Source organism: Pseudopipra pipra, chromosome 3 (assembly GCF_036250125.1).
Source record: "Pseudopipra pipra isolate bDixPip1 chromosome 3, bDixPip1.hap1, whole genome shotgun sequence".
NCBI lineage: Eukaryota > Metazoa > Chordata > Aves > Passeriformes > Pipridae > Pseudopipra > Pseudopipra pipra.
The window spans coordinates 81,627,015-81,649,622 of NC_087551.1; the positions used below are offsets into that span (position 1 = coordinate 81,627,015).

At 41.5% G+C, this 22,608-nt stretch overlaps 1 protein-coding gene and 1 long non-coding RNA gene across 2 annotated transcripts in view; one reads left to right on the forward strand and one right to left on the reverse strand.

Annotated features, from left to right (window-relative positions):
- Window positions 1-296: 296 nt before the first annotated feature.
- Window positions 297-20,661, reverse strand: LOC135412386 (uncharacterized). The gene is made up of 4 exons (XR_010429620.1): window positions 20,582-20,661; window positions 6,239-6,344; window positions 2,446-5,395; window positions 297-1,019 (listed from the first exon to the last, which is right to left on the reverse strand). It is a non-coding gene; the product is annotated as an uncharacterized LOC135412386 (long non-coding RNA).
- ME1 (malic enzyme 1) overlaps window positions 20,623-22,608 on the forward strand; it is a 165,463-nt gene continuing 163,477 nt past the window's right edge. Inside the window, exon 1 of the mRNA XM_064651109.1 lies at window positions 20,623-20,761. Within this exon, the coding sequence (XP_064507179.1) occupies window positions 20,657-20,761 (105 nt within the window). The 5' untranslated portion in view covers window positions 20,623-20,656. The remainder of the gene's footprint in view (window positions 20,762-22,608) is intronic.

Consider the following 22,608-nt stretch of genomic DNA (forward strand, 5'->3'; position numbering starts at 1 on the left):
CTGTTGTCTATCTCTCCGTCAATCTTACCATCTGAGGAGATAAGGCTACCGAGGTAATTAAACTGCTGGACTGATTTGAGCTCTGATTGGCCAATGGTGATATGGGGATGATGGAAGACTTCCTGAGGTGCAGGTTGATAGAGAACTTCTGTCTTCTTTAAGCTGACTTCCAGCCCAAAGAGCTCAGCAGCATCTGCAAAGCAGGATGTTAAATGCTGCAGAGCTGCTTCTGTGTGGGCGATGAGGGCGGCATCATCAGCATAAAGTAGCTCCTGAACAAGATGATTTAAGGTCTTAGTGTGGGCCTTCAGTCGCCTTAGGTTGAATAGGCTTCCATCAGTACGGTATCGAATGTAGATACCATCCTGATCATCGAAGTCTGCCGTGGCCCTTCAGAGCATCATGCTGAAAAAGACTGTGAATAGGGTTGGTGCGAGAATGCAGCCTTGTTTCACACCATTGGTTATTAGAAAGGGCTCAGAAAGTGCATTGCCATATCTGACTTGGCCGTGCTGATCCTCATGGAGTGAGACGATCATTTTAAGGAACTTGAGGGGACAACCTAAACGTTCCAAAATCTGCCATAGACCTTTCCTGCTCACAGTATTGAAAGCCTTGGTGAGGTCGACAAAGGTTACATAGAGACCTTTGTTCTGTTCCCTACACTTCTCTTGCAGTTGTCTGAGAACAAACACCATGTCTGTGGTGCTCCTGTTGGCTCTGAAACCACACTGGCTCTCAGGTAGAATTCCTTCTGCTATAGCAGGTATTAGTCTGTCCAAAAGTATTCTTGCCAGGATTTTGCCAGCAATGGAGAGCAGAGTAATACCTCGGTAATTTGAGCAGTCTGATTTAATTCCTTTCTTCTTGTACAAGGTGATGATGACTGCATCACGAAAGTCTGATGGTAGTTCGCCTAGTTCCCAACAGTGCACTCAGAGTAATGATTATCATTGCAGTCTGAAATCATGCCATATAAATAGATAGTTCTATGAAAATACCACCTCAGTGTTGAACAGCTGTCAAAGAAGACAGAAAGTTAGGAATTATTAGGAAAGAATAGAGAAACAAAAAAGGGAAAACATTACTATGCCACCATAAAATAAATTTAAGATGTTTCCACATCTTGAATACAATGTGCAGTTCTCTTCATCCATCTCAGAAATTATATAATAAATCAAGGGAATAGCAACAAAGAAAATGCAAAGTATCACACAGGTTCAATATGAGAAAATGGAAAACTCATTCTGGAAAACAACTGATCTAGAAGAAAATGATAAAGGTTTATAAAATCCTGTGTAGTATAGAGATAGGAAATAGGGAATGATTTTTCACTGTGTTTTTCAATAGAAGCAACATCAAATTAAACAAGCAAGTAACAGATTCAAAATAAAAGAAGTGCCTTTGTATGCATACATAATTAACCTGCGAAACTCTCTAAATGTTATGGATAGTAAAAATTCACATAAATCAAAAGTGGCTTAGACAAACTCGCGGAAGCAAAATCTGTTTCAGACTTTTAATGTAAATGCACCTCCTCCAGCTTGGTTAGCTCCTGAGCCAGCATTTACCGAGGGAGTACTCCAGGAACTGTCACTAAAATGCTTACTAATAGTCATTGTTTTGGTTTTTAACCTGGTTTGACTTTTGTTGGCAGCAGAAGAGACAGAGACCACAGTTTTATTTACAGTGGAAGATGCTATTAACATATTTTAGACATAAAAATACCTCGCCCAATAGAGACATGAGAACTGAGATGGATGATCTCAGCGAATTTTCTCAAAGATGGAACAAGCCGAGTAAAAAGACTAGCTCCTGGTACTCCAGAAGAGGGCATATCTTTTTTCTACAGAAGATACATTTGCTGCCAATATCTGAATCTTGAAGATGCAGATCCAACAGAATATTCTATTAATCATTTTTTTTTTGAAAATTTGAGAATAAGCCTTTATTTTTTAATATCTATTATGCCAGGAATTAATGAGGAATTGTCTCCAGCAGTTCTGGTTCTTTGCCACTGGTCCTAACAAAGTATGCTTCTCTGAGGGGTGCAGGCAAGCATTTCATTTGAACACCAGTGCTTATTTCTTGTGCTTCCTTTTGTTCATCTTCATGAGCTGCAGGAAGCTGTGAGCTTATCAAGTACTTAATGCACATTTGGCACCTGTGTTTAGAGCTAAGTGGGTTTTTGGTTTGGCCAAGTACAGTTGTTCCAACAGTCTTACTTATTTAAGTGCTCTGCTATATGATAGGGTCCAGAGTCTTGAATGAAAGGATTTGCTTCTCATGCAATTCCTCTCCAACTTAGACAAACCCAGTAAGCTCATGTAATTTTTGAAGGGAGTTTAGATCAAGCTGTAGGTTTAAGAATCCTGCCTACTTGAGGTCCACTTGAGCCCTCTTCTGTGGTACCTGAACCTGAAGGAACATCTAAGTAGTCCTTACCTTCTCTGTTCCTATTTGCTGTGCAGTTTCAGTAACTTTAGCCCAGCTGGTCAAGCGCTCCTGTGAGATATGGAAGATATGAAAGACACCATGAAGACATCAAGCCACATCAGGCTGAGAAGGGAGGCAAGCACAAGGCTCCAAATTACTTGGTAGCTATTGTAACCCCTAGGATATTAAGTGGATGGGGAGTATTAGCCATTCAAAATAGTATCTACAACTGCATTTTAGGAGCACTGAAACCTGTAGGTTTGACTGGACTCAGAAGTCCCAGGTAGGAGAATGACTCATTGCTAAACTCTCAGACTTCCCCTGACCACTCCCGGGTACAGACAGAAGTAGTTCTGGGAGAGGCCAGAAACTACCCCGTGCCCTTTTCTGGTGCAATGGGGAGCTTTTGCAAGTTTAGACAAAAGCTTTATGTAGGAGGGTAGAGTCAGACTGCAGGTCCTTGGCCTCCCTCAATTCATGTCTGCTTTTGATGATGAGCCTTTGATTAGATGAAGTCCTCGATCATTTTATCTTTTTTAATAATGAGAATTATAAAGCAAAGATTAGGGAGAAAAATAAATACACATCTCTCAGGGGAAGATATGTGGCCAGTCTCTAGACACGTTCTTAGCAGGGCACTGCTCTTTTAACAAAAGAGGTGTTTCTGCTCCTTGTGGAAAACGCAGTTTCCGGTAGAGTCAAGGACCGCAAAGTGAAGCACACCTTCTTTAGGGAGCATAAAGAATACCATCTTCGAGCCCCAAGGTCTGCAGAGAGAAGCAGGGATTCAGATCCTATGACTGCAGAGAGCCTCACTGACTGAGACTAGCAGAAGTGAAGAGATAGCCTGTGCAGTTTCCATGGTAAAATCATGGTTTGTTTATTTGTCAGATGAGCATTGATATACTTTCCATTTGTACTGCCTTTCCTATAATCTGCCTGTCCTCACCTGCTAAGAAGATATTTGGAAAAAATCCCAGCTACAGAGGCAATAGCCTCTATGCTGAAGAAGTGAACAAAAGAAAGGACGTTGTCCTTAATGGAAGCTAGAAATGATTGAATATTATCAGCTGTAAGGGTTATTACCTCTTTGTCTTCCCACTTCAGTATGGCCAGATGACCAGCATAGCTTTTCTTCAAAGTTTAGAAGTTTAACTAAAATACTTAGGACTGTAAAAATATGTGGAACACAATATCTATATGAAGTGATTGATATGGAACATACGGACGCTTTATAATACTTGAATGTGACAACCTAACCCAGCAATACCCACAGAGATAAATCTGCATAGTTGGGCTTTTTGGAAAAGTTTATTTTTTTACATTTGAAATGCTGCACATTATGCTGTTGATCCTGTTGACAAAGAAATATCATGATCAAGTAAAAACAGACAGGAAGTGGCTTACATCAGTCACCACTAGATGTTTCCTATACTACTGTAAAATAACAAATGTCGCCAACATAAACAAATTAAAAACGGGTAGTGTTTTAAAAAGCTAGATATCAACATTACTGTAGTATTATTGACATTAAACTGGAAAAATACTAAAAGCTTGGCATTAGCAGATACTGTAATACAAATGAATTACAATTATCCCCTCGTACAAACCCCAGGCTGGATACCAAACCATGCCCTAACTGCCAAGTATAGCTTATATCTTCCCTACCTGTGGATTCCTCAGCTTACTGATTGTCACCCAGTGGGTCATGCATGGAAGGACCCAGCACAACTGTGAAGTGCAGTGGAAGTCAGCCCCTGCATTCCTAGCGATCTTAGCTATACCTCCTGGCAATGTTTTTACAATTCTCTATAATTACTTTTTTCATTGCTTCTACAAAATACATTATGAACCAGGTGCTTCTCTGTTTTGAAATGTTTGTGTAAGTAGCTTTGCACTCATTTGTCAAATAAATTAACCTGGCACATTCCTTAATACCTTTATTTTTTCTAACTAATTGTAAATCATTCATGCTCAGTCAAATGTAATCCTTAATGCTCTGCTGGACTTTAATCAAATAATGAAACTAGTGATACAGAAACTACAATAGGATTTTAAATCACTACAGATTCTTTGGATAACATTACAAATGCTGTCTTGTCACATGCCCAAAGATTGCACTTACCAAATGTCTTCTTACTGACCGAGGTGGGCTGAATCTGGCTGGACACCAGATGCCCACAGAAGTCTTTCTATCACTCCCCTCCTCACCTGGGCAGGGGAGAGAAAATAAAACTAAAGGCTCCTGGGTCAAGATAAGGACTAGGGAGATCACTCAGCAATTACTGGTCATGGGAAAAACAGATTCCGCCCAGGGAAATGAATTTAATTTATTGCCAATCAAATCAGAGGAGTACAACAAGAAATAGGAACAAATCTAAAAACCACCTTCCTTCCACTTCTCTTTTTTCCCAGGCTCACCTCTACTCTCAAATTCTGTACCTCCTCACCTCCAGCAGTGCAGGGGGATGGGCAATGGGGGTTGTGGTCAGTTCATCAAATGCTTCTGCCAGTCCTTCCTCCTCAGAGGAAGGACTCCTCACAATCTTCCCCTGCCCAGCGTGGAGTCCCTCCCACAGGAGACAGTCCTTCATGAACTTCTCCAACATGGCTCCTCCCCAGAGGCTGCAGTTCTTCACAAACTGCTTCTGTGTGGTCCCTTCCAGGGACAGATTGTCCCAGCATGGTTCCCCTACAGGGTCAGCAAACCTGCTCCAGCATGGATTCCTCTCTCCATGAGGCCACAGGTCCTGCCAGGAGCATGTTCCAGCATGGGCTTCCCAAGGGGTCACAGCCTCCTTCAGGCATTCCCCTGCTCTGTTGTGAGTTCCTCTATGGGATTTCTGCTCCATGGTGGGTATTTGCTCCACTGTGGACCTCTGTGGAGGTCTGTGGCTCTGTGGAGCCTGCCTCACCATGGTTTTCACAATGGGCTGCAAGGGAATCACTTCTCCAGAACCTGGGAAATGTAAGAAGTCACAGGAAAGCTGAAACTCAAGTGAAATTAGTTAAGAGACAAGTGTCCTCATTGCAGAATAGTAAGTAAATGGTATTTGCAAATACATGCAAGTCCATTCCTAAGAAACAAAACAATATATACATAACATAGCATGTTATACCTTAATAGCTTCAGTCCTTTTTGAGTGTTTTTGCTTTCCATTCCAGCCCCTCTTGCCTGTATGGCTTTTCTCATGCAACTATTTTACAAACTTAAGAAACGTATCTTTGCAACATTCCCTACAACAATGTATTTGCAGACAAAATGGAACAGCCAGTAATTGCAAGACTGCTCATGTCCACAGGCAAGTTCTCTGGCAGAAGGTCAAGTCCATTTCAGAATCTGAACTACAAAGCTCTTTTGTGTACCTAGAAAGGGTCTTTTTAAATATTTGTTTTCCATTTACACTGAATACAAATTTGCAAGTTTCCATTGGTACCTCAGGGACAAGTATACCATGTAGTGCCACTGCCAAGTGAAGATATTGTTGGTATTCCAACCCTCAGCCTTTTTGCATCAATTCTACATATTGGTATATAGCTCTATGTGGGTCATACAGTGTGGAAAATTACTTGAGTTAGCAAAAATACCGTGGAAAACAGTTAAATTTAATTAAATTGAGCTGCTGATCTGCTTTACTGTATTGCCTCCACAAGCAGCTACAGCTACAGAAGTGAGTGACTTGGGGTGGCACCACTGCACATCAAACCACGGCTTTAGGGACTACAGTCAGTGGATCTACTACACATGTCTTTATGATCCTTCTTATTTAAGTATATATGTATTAAATAAGTGTGTACTTACAGAAATAGATCACTTCTATATGTTGCCAACAGGATGTACAGTTCACTCCCTCTCTTGGGGCATGAGAAAGGTTTGTCTTCTCACAACAGTTTACAAGATGGTGTGGCTGTGGAGAATAAATTTGTTCTCCTGAGAGAAACAGCAATGCAATGGGTGCTGTAGTGAAAGCCATGGTTTTATGGTCATCCTTAAGAAAACTCTTTGAGATCCTGACTCCAGAGGATGACAACACAGGTAAGAGACCCCTCTTCCTCTTTGCAGCTTGCCTGAAATGGCTCAGGCTTTAGACCTTTACTTCAGTTGGCTGGAGTGAGGCAAGCCTATGTAAGGGGGGTCCTTATATATTAGTGTAAATAATCAAAAATGTTTCCTTTCCTGAAGAACATGCCCCAGCATATTTGAAATAGTTCGCTGTTCTTCTCTCAGTACACCCATTAAGTTACTGTTTAAGTCCTAACTCAGAGTGGTACTATCTTCCAAGAAAACATTTTGGTTTTATTGGTACACTAGTAATTACATACATGGATCAATTATTTCACTGTTTTTCTGTGCAGTCCATATATGTGTGTGTGCTTAATTATAAAATAATGTAGGATTTATTTGCTATGTTTTTAATATACTGGCCAAATTCCCAGTTCATTATTGCTTGATGAAATAATAGTAAAGTTAAAACATGTTGATTTTTTTTGCTATCTATTTATTTTTGTTATTAGTTTAACTTTAAGGCAGAAATATACATCTTATCATAATCTGAACACCATTATAGAGCAAAGCAGATGGGATACTGTAAATTGAGCTGACTTCAAGGTACTCCAGTCTAGCATGACAATCTCTCTCCTGCTAGATAACCAAAGACTAAATTATTTCCTTTATTTAGGACCCATCCTCTGACAGGAGCAAAGAATGAATGATCCTTCTTGGAGCACAGATATGTATCCTGAAAAGTATTAGACACTGATCTTAGTCCAGCAGCTAAGTATCTAAGGACTTCAATGAGTGTGGGCCAGAGCAATCAGCACCTTGCAGAAGGGAGTTTGTAGTGAAGCAGCCTCTGCAGGAGATGCGATCACTGCTCTTTAGAAATGAGCAGGCTGTTGCAGTATGTGGTTCAGTTAAGAGTGAAAAAAAAAAAAAAGCTGAATATAAAAGCAGATTTAAAGTCTTCACTTCAGGCAGTCTTTTAATTATATCTTGAATTAAACCTATGGTGCTCAGGAATCTGTATTGCCATTTGAGAAAAGTTATTTTGACATAGCAAACATATTTTTAGAAAATACAGGGAAAGCTCATCATGCTACAAATTGGTATGGATACCATCTACAGCAAGGGAGAAGATTGAGAAGCTAAAACTATGAGACATGCTGTACCTTAACCCCAAATGAAATAACAAACCTGTTAAGGAGCCTGGGCTGATTCAAGGGCAAGGGGACTGAGAATCACTGCAAGGCTGGCAAGAGCTGTAGAGCACCCAATCTTACTGAGACAACTAGAACTTTAAGACATAAATAACACATACTATGCCAAAGCCAGTATGAAGGCATTAATGTCTGTACTCAGAAAAACAAAGAAGTAATATAAAATTTAAAGTTGTAGTATGCAATTAATAAACAAGACAAAGGATATATACTTCATTCATAGTGTTTTTCATTTATAAAACATGACATAGCTTCTTAAAAATACATTACAGTAGGTTCCATGAAAAAAATGTGGCTGGGGAAAAAAATTAGAAACTGAGGCTGTGGCTGGGATAGCATTTCCATTTCATTTCTTCTAAATTTCAATATTACATTCTAGTTTGTACTGTCTCAGGATTGCTTGATTACAAATCCCTCTAGAAATCCTTGTCAGAACACAAAAAGTGCTTCCCAGTTACTAAAGAAAGTGAGTCACTGGTTTCTGCATTCAGATACATTCAAACAATATGTCCTTTTAAACTCTAAATGTCTCATTGCATACAACCTTCAGCAGAGAATGTGCACTTTGGTGCATATGAAAGTCATGGCTGAGACACCAAGATGTTTGATATACTGCACATGTACATTAGTTTTCCCTGACGATTTATATGCATAGCTATTGGGTTATCCAAATATAAACTTGCACATAGCTTCAGAGCTTGGAGAGTTCCCACCCTTTTTAAATGCAGGCAACCTTTCTTCTCCATGAATTCCCATTAGGCCTCTATAGTGCACTTGCCAGAAGGCTGAAGTTCAGCAGGTGTGGTCTTTCTGTAAATATTTCCCAGTGGAAGTTTAATGTGAACCTCTCACACACATAAAAATATAATACTCAGAGAAATGTTGCTGGATGAGGACCTCAGATTTAAAACTCAAAGGGGAAGGGACTATGTGTTTTCGTATACACTAGCTAAGTGTATATGAAAGCTGCTAAATCATTTAAAGGCATAGTTCTAGAAAAGCCCTTGGCTTATTCTGGAAACCAAAAGAAATTCAGGCTACTTAACAATCAGTATAATGCTTTACAAAATGAAAGTAAAAAAGTGTAGCTACATGTTTCCAGATAGGTGACATGAAGATTATTCACTTAGTCTTTGCAAAATATTGGAGCTTAAATATTGTACAAAGGCTACATGTTATTAAAATATATGCTGTCAGTGCCTCTTTGCACTGTCATGCTCATTAGGACACAGTAATTACAGTAGTGCTCTTCTGAGAGGTAGATTACACTTCTCACACCTTCTGTTAAGGATCCAAACATAACGCAACCTTATAGCTAAAACTGAACATATCAAGACTTGACCTGAGAACCTTATACCATTTAAATTGAGATATTATTTAAAGAGAAATTAAAATCGACATCTTGTAATATAGGGAAGCTACCCTCCCCCTTTCAGCTGAACAATTTGTCCAAAGGCCTGAGTCTGGACTCACTGCACATCCCACACAGCTGATTCTAAGAACAAACAATTCCTTTGGGGTCTAGAACGCACACTGGATTCTGACTTAGTTGGAATAAATATATTTTCAGCAAGAAAGAAATCAAATTAGCTCAGTTTTGAGGCACACATGATCAGAGAAATAAAAGCAGGTATGCAGTATAATTTCATTATGAAAACCTACATTTCAAGTGAAAACCTACAGTCAGCTGCAAGAACTACAGAGAAAGATGCTGCCTATTCAGTTATCTATTTTATGAATGCACTATGTGGATCATTACCTCCTGCCTTCAGCAAAACTCCTTTCCAGTCCACCTAAATTTCACTAATTAATGTTGTATCTACATCACAAAGTGAAAAAAAACAAATTAGGGGGCTCTTGCACTGGAAGCATTTAATTCTTTTTTTTTTTTTTAATTAAGGGTTATTCTAGTAACAAAAGGGAAAAAAAGCCTACTACCTTTAGGTAGTAGGAGGCAAGATCTGTCATCTTATGATGGAAAAACACTATTTCATGTGATAAAGAATACTGACATTTCTCTTTAACATATGTTAATAATACCACCTATATCCCTTTTTGGTTTCCTCATGTCTAAATCCACCACCTGCAGTTTGCATTAGTAAAGATAAACAGATACTAAACCTTATGACAAAGGCACTTCAGCTACACTATGATTTCTGGGAACATAGCCCACATTCATTATGCCACACTAACTCGATTTGCTTAGGGACAGGTCTGCATTGCTAGAAGCCTGTTGCCTTTCCTCATCCTTCATGCAGATGTATTTGAAAGTATTTGTCAAAACACTTTATGTTCTGTTTTCTATTTGCTTCTTTCAACTTCTGCTAGGGCATCAACTAGCAAACTGTTATGATCGATTCCTGTTTATTAATTTACATCAGAGTAAGCATCTATTGGGACTGCAGCATACAGCGCTTGAATATGATAACCACTTCATGGACAGCCACAATAAATGCATAATTGCCTCTCTGTAGACCAGTGCTTCTAACAAACAGAATTAGCACAGTACAGTAGGATCACTGTTATGCTTTTGAATGCCAAGTTGATTCATACAGATGAGCAGCTGAGTAGTGCAGAGGTAAATTGCCATCGTTCTCCACAGCACAGCCCATGTGCACACTGTGTATACATGTTCTGCAGTCCTGGTTAGTGTTGGCCAACCAACCATTAAAACAGTTGTGACAATGGAGGTTCTGTGGTTTGAACAAAGATTATGGGTATCAGAAGTAGAACAAGCACCGGTTTCCAGCGAATGGGGAGCTCACACTTTGTAGGGAACAAGGATAATACCTGTACCCTTAGTTCAGTTATCACAAATGTCACCTGTAGCATTTGTTCACCATCAGGGCAAGTTCATGAGAACTATTCCAAGAATTACAGAAAAGACACATGATACTAGGATTTTGAGAAGGTCTTGTCTTTTCTGACTCATGAAACTTGTTTTCTTTGCCAAACAGAGCTTGGCAAAACACAGCCTCACTGTACGCTTACAGCTGCAGGAGGGAGGCAGTTTCAAAAGTCCTTGCAATAGCAAGTGAGTGGGTAACAAAATGGCAGATTATATTTAATCCAAATATTATGCACACAAAATGGATTACTCCAATTTACTTAAGGCCACTTAGGAAAGAGGCCACTGAGCCATTGTAGCTGTTCTCCTTCCCCCAGTAGTGCCTTCCTTCTGAGGCATGTTGCAGCACAGACTGCATGGGCTATATAGATAGAGGGGGGGTTTTACTGAAAATCTAGAACATTCTGTTTCTAATGAGATTTAGAGGTTTGGGGAAATGTCATATGGGAAACCCATGGTGTGAACATTCATTATAGAGTTATGAGGACTCTACAAGCAGTAATGGTAGGATAAAATAACAAGTAGTGGTATGTAGCTCTATTTATTTATTTATGTATTTATTTTATATAAACACTCAAAGATATTTTGAGTAATGTTTTTCTTCAGAATATCTCTTCTTGTAAGTATGGATCAATAAAACAGCTCACAATCTTAAGCAAGAAGACATCTGATTATTTGCCAGCTAAGATATCTAGTGCTGTGGAGTAATGTTTTTATCAGTCCACTCCATATACTCTACCTAGAATTTCCCATTTACTCATATTTCTACCTAGAGTTTGTTTATAGCTCAAATTTATTTAATTTTTGGGTAATGTTTTCTGAAATAAATAAACTGTGCCCTTCAACTGTCCCTTGCAGTCAATTATGTTAACTAGGACAGCTATTCTTTGGACATTTTATAAGACACTGAAACTCTCAGCTGAACTAGGCCACTAACTAATTGCTATGCACAGGCAACAACGCCACATTATTTCTGAAACCCTGTCATAGTTTTCCTGTAACTGCACAGTAATGGTGAATTATCTTGTGCATGACCACTTTTAATGAGAAAATTTGCTGTTTAAACAAAGTCTCTGTTATTTCCTTTCTTTGGCACAACTGAAAACAACATTAGACATTTTTATAAATTAAGCTCAGAAGAAATAATCTTAACTTTGTAAAAGGACATAATGCTGTTTGGAAAATATTGTCAAAACTCAAAATGACCAGGTTCATCTTCAAAATATTGACCTAGAAATACCGCATCCTTTTGGGTTTTTGGTATGGGAAGATATTTTCACCTGTGTAGGAGTTGTTGTTAGATGCTTGTTAGCTTCATATTAAGAATTTATGGTACGTGGAACCACTGCATTAAAGCTGTAGTATCCAGACCTTTGAGGGCCTCTATAGAGCTGTATAGAAGGATACTTTGGATGACAAGGTGAACAGATCTGTCAGCAAATTAATCCATGGGACATTGACCATTACTACTTGACTAATCCTAATGTGAGAATCACCTTAACAGTGGTTGGAGAGAAATGCTCTTCTTTATGCTCTAGTGAAGTGTGAACTCATGAGCCCTTACTCAAGTGTTCTCTTTAGTTGCTAAGCTTGGTGAAATGATAAACAGTGGAATCGAGTGCACCCTCAGCAAGTCTGCTGATGACACCAAGCTGTGTGGTGCAGTCCATATGCTGGAGGAAAGGGATGCCATCTGGAGGGGCCTGGACAGGCTTGAAAGATGAGTCTGTGAGCCTCATGAAATTCAACAAGGTCAAGTCTAAGGTCCTGCACCTGGTTTGGGGCAATCCCAAGCACAAATACAGGCTGGGCAGAGAATGGATTTGGGGGTGTTGGTTGACAAGAAGTTCAACATGACCTGGCTATGCGCACTTGCAGCCCAGACAGCCAGTCACATCCTAGGCTAAATCACAAGAAGTGTGGCCAGCAGGTCAAGGGCAGTGATTCTCCCCATCGACTCTGTTCTCATGATTCCCAACTTGGAGTACTGTGCCCAGCTCTGGGGCCCCAATATAAGCAGGACATGGACCTGTTGGAGCGAGTCCAGAGGAGGGCCATGAAGATAATCAGAGGGCTGGAGGACCTTCGCTATGAAGACAGGCTGAGAGAGTTGGGGTTGTTCAACCTGGAGAAGACAAGGCTCCGGGGAAACCTTATAGCAGCCTTCCAGTACCTAAAGGGGGGCCTACAAGGAAGATGGAGAGGGACTTTTTACAAGGGCATGTAGTAATGGGAAAAGGAGGATTGTCTTTAGACTTTACTCTTTCAGGTTTAGATTAGATGTTAGGAAGAAGTTTTTCATTATGAGGGTGGTGAGACACAGGAATAGGTTGCCCAGAGAAGTTGCAGATGTCCCATCCCTGGAAGTGTTCAAGGCCAGGTTGGATGGGACTTTGAGCAGCCTGGTCTAGTGGAAGCTGTCCCTGCCCATGGGAGGGGGTTGAAACTAGGTGATTTTTAAGGTCCCTTCCAACCCAAAACACTCTATGATTCTATTATTGTTTTTTCCCTTGCATTTTGTACTCATGCTGAAGCTGTCCAGGCCTTTTACAGATATTTACAAACCAAGCATCATAGCCATTGATGCCCATGACTCCTTGTACCTGGTCTGTACAGAATCCTATTAAAGCAGACTGGTAGCAATTCTTTACCTCAAAAAGTACTGCCTCATCCTTCTTCCCTGCTGATTCAGCTGATTTTGACTTTTAATTGGTCCTGTCTAAATGATTTGCACATAAAAAACCTAAACACGGCTGGAATGTCATGCACTAAGGCTCACATGCTTTGGCAAGTGCACTGCATGTAAAGGACCCCATACAGCTCCCTTTGCATAAGCAAGGGCTTCTGATGAACTAGGAATTGTCTTTGAGCTTCTGCCAACATTTTTGTCAGAAGGTTTGTTTTTAACATTGCTAATGATTTGGAAAACAAAACAGAGTTTGTAGAACAATCTTCAAAATATTTATGGTAATTAGGACATGGAAAAGAAAAAGCCCTTCACAGGCTCCAGCATATAGGAAAGGAAGCATTTAAAAGAGGAAAATTTCTGAGCAGGCTTTGTCTGTTGATAAACTGTTAAAATTACTGTGCCAGACGTAACCATGGAAGCAAACAATGGAAGTGCACTCACTAATACTATTCCAAAATTATCCTAAAGGTGTTGAAGTTGTTTGAAATTATGTCTTTAATTGGCAGAGCTGAAAGAATTCATCCTCTTTTTATAAACAATGGAAGGAGTCTTGCAGATTTTCCACTCTTATTGCTGGAACATAGATCTGATGGAGTAATTCAAGTAAAAATGCTGTTTGGGGCCTTTTTCTAAATCCTATTATTCCTAGCAAGACAGTGAACTCCCAGTATTAAGATACAAATCATACCTCAAAGTCATAGTAATTCAGTTTTGGCATTGAATAATCTTCAGCTCTGAATTCATTGTTAGTGCAACTAAAAGAAAGCCAAGAAAAATTTATTCTGAGACAGTTAACCAAACAGTCTAAAAATTTTCAATTCTAGTAATCTGAAACATTCTTCCACACAATATCTCTAAAATATTTGAGATTGAAATAAATGTGCACATCTAAATTTCTGAAACTATGTGCAGTGGTAAATATAGGCATTTGCATTAGTGATGAAAAGATAGCACTATCAAGATTTCCCATCTTTCAGATAAGCAAGCTTGGGAATCTAGAAATATTTTACATTCCTCATCACCAGCCAATTCAGGAAATTAATTTTAAAAGGATATTTCAAGGAAGATTTGGTTGAAACATTTTGTATAGTTTGAAGAGAAAGAATGTGATTTTTCATGCCTTTATGTAGGTCATATAAGTCACTCCAGAATGTCTGTGTATTCAAAATAGAGGCATTTAGATCACCTTTGAAATCTATTACTGCTCGTATTGGCTCTGTTCTTATGGGATTAAGAGACAAAAAGTGAATAGTTAGGCCTCTACAGTTTAATTTTTGGGGGTATTTAGGTAGAAATGGAAAAATTCTTAGGAAACTGCACTATTTGGACAAACACTGAAAAAAGGTAGGATGCTTATTTTGAGCATTATTTAATCTCCTTGAATCATAAATGCAGCCAGAATATCTTCTGAGAGCATGATGCACTGTGGCATACATATTTTATTTGCCTTGTGCTAAATTTACTGTAATAACAAATACGTGGTCTTCAAGTCAAAATGTTAACACTGGGATGTGGGAGAAATAAATTCTCATTCTACCCCAGGCATACTGCGAAGCACAAATGACTGGCTATGAGGCATGCAGCTACTTCTGTGTGTCTCTCCCTAATTTACATCTGACTTGAGAACTGATGGAAGTTCCTAAGGGTACCTTATATGTACAGAAGTTCTCTCACAGTGCTCCAACACATCCAACAACATGTATAGGCCAAGTACGGGTTTTTTCCTGTGACACCTGGACAATGTAATGTCAACTAATAGAAATTGCAACAAGCATTCTTACTATTTTATTGATTTATATATATATTATAATGTAGGTATTATACTGAAATAATTTTAGTATCTCTATGAATCCAGCACTGGATTCCAAAATTGTGGAGTCTTAAGATATTTATCACTAGTTGTTGATGTTCAAGAGTTTAATTTAAGGCATGTAGGATAAAATCCTTAGCAGAAAGGGATAAAGTATGAGGGGTATGAAGGCAGTTGAGTAAAAATCCCACTGGCCAAACAAATATATGCCTAAGTAGAAAAAGAGACAGAAACTGAGGAGCAGGCTAAAGGAATGTTGGTGAATTTATGAAGAGGAACAGACTTTTGGGGCTGTAATGAAATTCCTGTCAAAATGCCTGCATGTTCAGGGAATTTGCCATTCTCAGCAGCATACAGAATCACGTAACAGTCCCGGTTGGAAAGGGTGTCTGAAGTTTATCTGGCCCAACCTGCTGAACTTCAAAGTGTGATTGCTCAGGGCCTTGTCAAATTTTGAAAAGCTCCAGGCATGAAACTCCTTGACCTCTCTTGGCAGTCTGCTCTGGTGCTCACCACCCCGATGCTGGAAAATGCCATGCTTAAGCCCAACTGGACATTCTCTGGGTGCACCTTGCTACTGCTGCGTCTTGGCACTGCATTCCTCATCTGTGAGAAGAGCCTGGCTCTGCCTTCTCCATATCTGTCTGCAACGCCAGCGTGTGGTGGGGGCCAGGGAGCCCCAGCATGGCAGGCAAGGCCTCACCAGCCAGGGCTCTTCTCACCCCCCACAAAGGAGGATGGCAGGCTGGGAGCAGCTGAGGGCAGCCCCCTGGCCTTGTCTGTGGCACTGCTGTGGCTTCTCTGAGGTTGAGCTGAGGAAGTGAAGCAGGGCCAGGCCCGGTGAGGGCAACCAGGGTCAGATACAGCCTTGTGATCACTGAGTGACTCCACAGTGACAAGGTCACTGAAGCCAGACTGGGAAGTCAGCCCACAGGTGGTCAGGGTTCAGGACAGCAGGGCCCATGGCCAGACAAAAGCAGAGCTGTGGTGTTGCTGGGGCAGTGATAGATGGCCTTGAGAGTTGACATGGGGTGCTGAACCATGGCCAGGGTGGGTGGGAGCCCTGGGAGTGTGGGCAGGGACAGGCAGAGCAGGCAGTGACCTCAGAATAGGTCACTTCGGGCATTTTAAAGCTATCACTAGATTCTTCTCTTAACTTCAGGAGTGCATTGTCTAGCTTGAAGTAATTCTTTTTTAAATCCATGTTGTTACAAACAACACTTCTAGATAATAAAAAGAGTCAGACTTAAACCATAACCCCATACTGCTTATACTGTTTACTTTTTGCCTCTCCTTCAGCCTAACTAAAAACGTATGTCCCAACGATCAAAAAATGAATTTCATTTTCAAATACCAAGCACAAGTCAGGACTGCTAACACTGTAAAATGTTTATGTTATAGGCTTTAAAAATGCTTCAATTCTGTTTTTAAATCATTAAAGAATTCACCTTTTTTAAAGCTAACCTTGTGTCTCTGTGAAATTTGACTTGATATTGCCAACGTAATAAACAAATTTATAACTCAGTAAAAATTTATAACTCAATAAACAAATGTATAGAAACAAATGTTTCTATAAATACATTAGCAACAAAAGGAGGGCTAAGGAGCACGTCCATCCTTTATCCAGTCACTGTCCTTGGAGGTATTTAAAAGTCATGTAGATGTGTCACACAGGGACATGGTTTAGTGTTGGGCTTGGCAGTGCTGGGTTAACAGTTGGAATCAATGATACTAAAGGTCTTTTCCAACCTAAATGATTCTATGAACTCATTTGGCGTCCATCCCTGCAGAAAAGGACACGACGTTATACTGGATCACAAACCCAGCAGAAGTTAACAGTGTTGCACTATTGCAAAAAAAGCAAACATTGTGCTGAGCAGCATGAAGGGAATTGCCAACGATAAAACACGTGAAGTAAAGGCTTCCATTGATTTAAGGCTGATGAGGTCTTGACTGGAGTACCATGAACCACAGTGAGCACCCAACAGTTACCATCAGTTGGTAATAGATCCACTACAGTTCTTATTGGGATGAGTCAGACATGATATCCAAGTACCACTATTAAAAAAAGTAGTTAACTGGATGTTTACATCAGGACATAGGAGGTCCCTTTCTTTTCTTCCAAACTGGTAGCCCTGGAAGCTAACTCCTCCCCAGTGTCACAGCAGGATATGGAGCTCCCACTCAAAAGTGGTTCAAGGGAGTCCAAATCCTCTGATCAGCCATAGCCTAACAGAAGGATATTTCCCAAGTTCCATTCTTAAATATTTAAACAGAATGAATCATCTTAATTAACTACTTCAGGAATAAAGAAATATACTGTCCTGTACTTACCTCTCCCTACTATTGGCTTATCAAAGCAGGTTGTCAATTCTCATTTATTGAAGCTTTTTAACACTAGGTTGAGATACAAAGGTACACTAGATGACCAGTTGTCCTGGTTTTGGCTGAGATGGAGTTAATTTTCTTCCTAGTAGCTGGTACAGTGTTGCATTTTGGATTTAGTAGGAAAATCATGCTGATTACACACTGATGTTTCAGTTGTTGCTCTGCAGTACTTGTCCTAAGTCAAAGACTTTCCTTTTTCTCATACTCTGCCAACAAGGAGACACACAAAAAGCCGTGAGGGAGCATGGCCGGGACAGCTGACTTGAACTGGCCAAAGGGATATTCCACACCATAGAATGTCATGCCTAGTATATAAACTGGGAGGAGTTGGCTGGGAGGGGCTGATTGCTGCTCAGGGACAGGCTGGGCTTTGGTCAGTAAGTGGTGAGCAATTGCCTTGTGTATCACTTGGTTTTTCTGGGCTTTATTCCTTTTTGCTACCTCCCTTTTAATTACTATTATTATACTATATTTTACTTTACTTTGATTATCAGTCTGTTCTTATCTCAGCCCCTGGGTTTTACCTTTTCCCAATTCTCCTTCCCACCCCATCAGTGCAGGTGAGGGTGGGGAGTGAGCAAGCAGCTATACAGTACTTAGTTGCTGGCTGGGGTTAAATCACACCATAAGTGTTCCTTATAGTCTTTTCCTAGGACTATTTCAAGTAGAGCCTAAGACTATTTCAAGTAGAGCTCTTCATATATCTTTAGTACATCTGAGGAGATTTGAGAGAGACATGTAGTACAGGGGTGGGATGAAACCACATGTACTTATGAAAAATCATGAGTAGGATTTTTTAAAGTGTACCATATAGAAACCACTTGAGAAAAAGAATTAGGTGTCTGCCAGAAGGGTAAAGCCACTGTACTTTCTATCAGAAACACGCTGATAATGTATGATGCTCACTAATAATGTGAATGTGGGCTAACATCTACAAAAATACCTGTATTGGGTACACAGCCATTACAAATAATTTGGCCATTTACAAAAGCTTTATTTCTAGTCCTATAATACAGTCTTATTATGCAATGCCATCCTCTTCTGGAATAATGACCTCTGACTGCATATGTAACTGCTGAACATTACCCCTTTGGACTATTTTGAACTATTTTTGCAGTTCAAATATTGTGAGGTCCCACAAGAGCCATTCTAAAATTTCTCTTGCTCACAGATTGTCTGCAAATGCAATACAAATGCACAACAAAATTTGCAAGAGGGTATAAGGACTAGGAAGAAAAGCAATCGCTAGCAACAGACTCAGACAAATAAATCTGTACTAATCCCATTACCTGGTAAAATGTTCCGGGCCTTAAGTGGAAGATTCTACAGGTGACAGGAGACACCACTTTTTCATGTTTTTCTGGTCTTCCTTTTGAGCTGAAAAGGTCTGCTGCCATTCTTACAACTCATTTACCTCAATAGATAGTTATGATTTAGTTTTTATTAGTGTTTGAACATAAAAAAGAGAAATAAATTGTAATTTTAGGAAGGAGGAGTAAATCGGTACTTAAAACACAATAGTAAATGGTATCTGAAGTCTAATTACATAAAAAATATGTATATATCCCAATGAACTTCACTTTAATTAGCTGTTTCATTACATATGTTTTATAACTGGTGCAAGGCAAGTCAGGACAAAGTGCTTAGCACGGGTCAGACCCCTGAGCAGGTACTCACAGTGATTGCAGTGACTTTTGGCACAAATCAAAGAGATTATTTTTATAAATAGCGTTGCAACATGAAGATAAAATATTGCATCAGGTTAGCATTCTATCAGAATGGTTTCAGTGCAGCCACAAGGAAAAGAAAAAAGATGTTTCTATGTTGCTTTTCAATTTTATAACTAAGAAAGTCCTGCAATGCTATCCCCTTATCCCTGATACCTATCGAAGGTAATAATCAGGACTTGGGTGGGTGAGCAGGTAGTTAGCTATCCAGACAAATCCAAGGAAGGTTGGCTATTTAGTCAGAAAGGCTCCAGGTTTAAAGTTTTGAAGAAACTTTCTAGTTTTAGTTTACTGCTTTCTCTAATACTGAGGTGATGGAAAAGGGAGAAGTTTATTTACTGAATTTTCTGCTGACTTGGAAATCAAGTTTTCAGAAATAAGAGACTTGGAACCCTTCCAAACTTCCTTTTAGTTAACTGCAAATAAACTTTTAGGAGCTACTTAACAGGAAGTTCAGGAGAAGCCAGATTCTGTGGTAGCTTTTTTTTAAATAAAATATGAAGTAATTATATGAATACAAGGCCTGTGGATTAAATGTGAAGAGGTAAGTTTGAAAGAGCTGCAAAATTTGGATCTGTTTGTTGCTACCTGACAACAGAAACCAAACCCTTCTAAAATAATCTCCTAGTCACACATTTCAAGAAGCATAATTTCTCCACAAGGACTATAGCATTTGTATGGAAATCATCTTTGCTTACATACACGAATTTAGAGGAATAAAGCCACAGTCATACTGTACACAACAGGTTGTATGCGAAGAATTTCAGAATATATTGTAAACAAATATGAGGGCTAGCAGTATAAACCAGCTGAACACCTGCTCTACCCCAGTGCTCTCCATCCTGACCAGGCATAACCCCAGCCACCACAGCTGAAGCCAACACACAGCTAATTACATCAAACATTTGCTCCTGACTGTACGAAGCTATGCAACCCGTCCCCTTCGGGAAAGATTGGATTTCAAGGCCATTTAAATAGCAGAGGGAAAGTGAAACGACTGTTGTTCAAGCGCAGAGGCCCAGCTCCCGCGTGTGGCCGCGCCCAGGGGGCTCAGCTGGGGCGCGGGGTCGCGGCCGAGCGGTGTCACGGCGCGGTGCTGACAGCGCTCCGCGCTGCTTCCCCGCGTTGGCGAGGGAGACCCGCGGCTGTGATTCCCCCTCAGCAGGTGATCGCAGACCGGCCTGTTCCTCCGGGCGGTCCGGAGTGGCTCTCTGCAGCGCTAGAAGGCAGCGCAGCCCGTACACCCTGCACCCTCGGGCAGGTCCGGGAAGGGCCGCGGGTCTGCACCCCTGCGGCCCCCCCCCCGCACCTGGGCGGCCGCCCGGGTGTGCGCGGAGCTGCCGGTGACTCAGCGGCGCCCCGGTGACCCCCTCCCGGTGGCGGCGTCTCGCCGTGGCTCTGCCCCCTCCCTCTTTCCCTCCCTCCCTCCCTCCCGGCAGGATCATCCCACCCCGCCGGGCAGTCACCTCGGCAGGAGGAGCCGCCGCTTCGCCTCCGCTCCCGCAGCGACCTGACGGCAGCGAGCCCCGCCGCGCCTCGCCATGCAAGCAAGGAAGGCAGCCGAGAGCAGGCAGGACGCCGGCCGGCCCCTGCAGCTCACCATGAAAAGGGGCTACGAGGTGCTCCGCGACCCCCACCTCAACAAGGTAGGGGCGGGCAGGGCAGGTGCGCCGCTGGGCGAGGGGGGCGGCAGCCCCAGCCCTGGCCGCGGCCCGCCGCGGGTGACGGGCGATCCTGCCGGGCGCTGCCCGCGGAGCCAGAGGCCTCTCGCCGCCGCCACCTGTCAGGGAGCAGCGCCCGCGGAGCGCCCGGGCCGCCCCCGCCGGGCCGGGCCGGGGTCGACGGGCGCGGGGCAGCGGCACTTCCTGCGGGCCCGGCGCCGCTTCCTCTTCCTTCGGGGCGGCGGGGGGCGGCCAGCGCCCGGTCTGTCACCGCACCGCCGGCCCGGGGGCGCGGAAACATCCCCTCTGTGTCCTCTGGGGAGGGGTGGGGGGAGCAGCAGCCCGGGGAGGAGGAGGAGGATGCTGAAAGTTAAGCCGCTCTGATGCGAGTTCCTGCTGCCGTGCTTGTCTTTTCCCGGTACCCTCCTTCTTTTCCAGTCCTCTTTCCCACGGATACCCCATCTCGTTTCCTGTGGGCAAACCCAGCTGTTCGTGCTGTCCAACCTTTTTTCCCCTGGCAGGTTGAAAATGGGTTTTATCACCCTTATTCCCCTTAGAGCTGTAAAATGCAAATGCAATTTCCTCCCTACTCTGCATGAGCGAATGCAGCCAGCTTTTCTAAGAGATGCCATAGCACAGCAAAACCTTTTTGTCACATCTCCAGTTTGCCTAAGAATGGTAATTCAGCTTGATAAAGCTTTCTAAACATGTAAGACTAATCTAGAAAAAATAAAGCTGAGTAGCTGTTTGTACAACTTATAAAGATGCAAAGTTCAGAGAGTAAAATAGTTAAATTGGCATGACAAGCCGAAATTTGCTGCCAAAATGAAAAATAGTCAAAAAGGTAAATCATAAACCACACCTAACACATGAAACTTTGGTCAGACCCTTAGCCCCAAATTTCACCTTGCACATTACCTGTGATGGTACTCTGACTTACACATCTGCATTAGAATGTATAAGTCAATAAGCAGTCATTTTGCTTATTGCTGAGTTGGATAAATTGACAAAAAGCTGTCTCTAGTTTTACTGGTGAGGTTTGACTCATCACTAAAAGCTCTATATATTAGTTAGATGAATAGTGCTCTTATTAGTCTTGGTGCTTGACTACAAAGTTTTCTTAGAGGCTCTTATGTGTCTCTGTGTGTGTGTATGCCTGAGAAGGTCTCCTGAGGTCAGGTTAAAGGAAAATTAAACAAACTACAAAACTCGCAAGAAGAAACCAAGTAGAGCTGTTTTGCTTTTACAGCTGGGTTGCTTTTAAGCAGCTGTAATATTCATAGAAAAAATCTAATTCAGCATAACCAAGAAGGCCAACCCAATAGAAAACCCACCTGGTTTTGAGAAGTAAAATGGAGCTTATTCTCAAATAAAGGGCAGTCAGAGGCAGACTCATTGCTACTGTTTTCCCCTCACACATCATATATCTAGCCTCTGAACACCATACCTTAAGGGTGGGTCAGATGAGCCACTAAAGAGGAGGGGTTTTGCTTAATTTTAAATTACAGCAGACAGGAGTTACAGAATATTCTGAGTTGAAAGGATCACTGAGTCCAGCTCTCAAGTGAATGGGAGTCGAACCTGCAACCTTTGGGGGTTAACTCCATGCTCTTCCTGGATTAGGCTTTATACTTTCACACCTTCTAAGCTGTGGTATAGCACATATGTACCATAGAACAGAGAAGTGGGAAAAAATAGTTGTTCATCGCCAGCCATATCTACCCAGTGAACAGAATTCAGTGTTAGAAATGCTCAGCTGAAAAATCTTGTCTTTGTGCCTGTGAGGAAAGTCTGGTCCTGGTCTGATGAAGAATAGGTAATCCAGTTTTCTG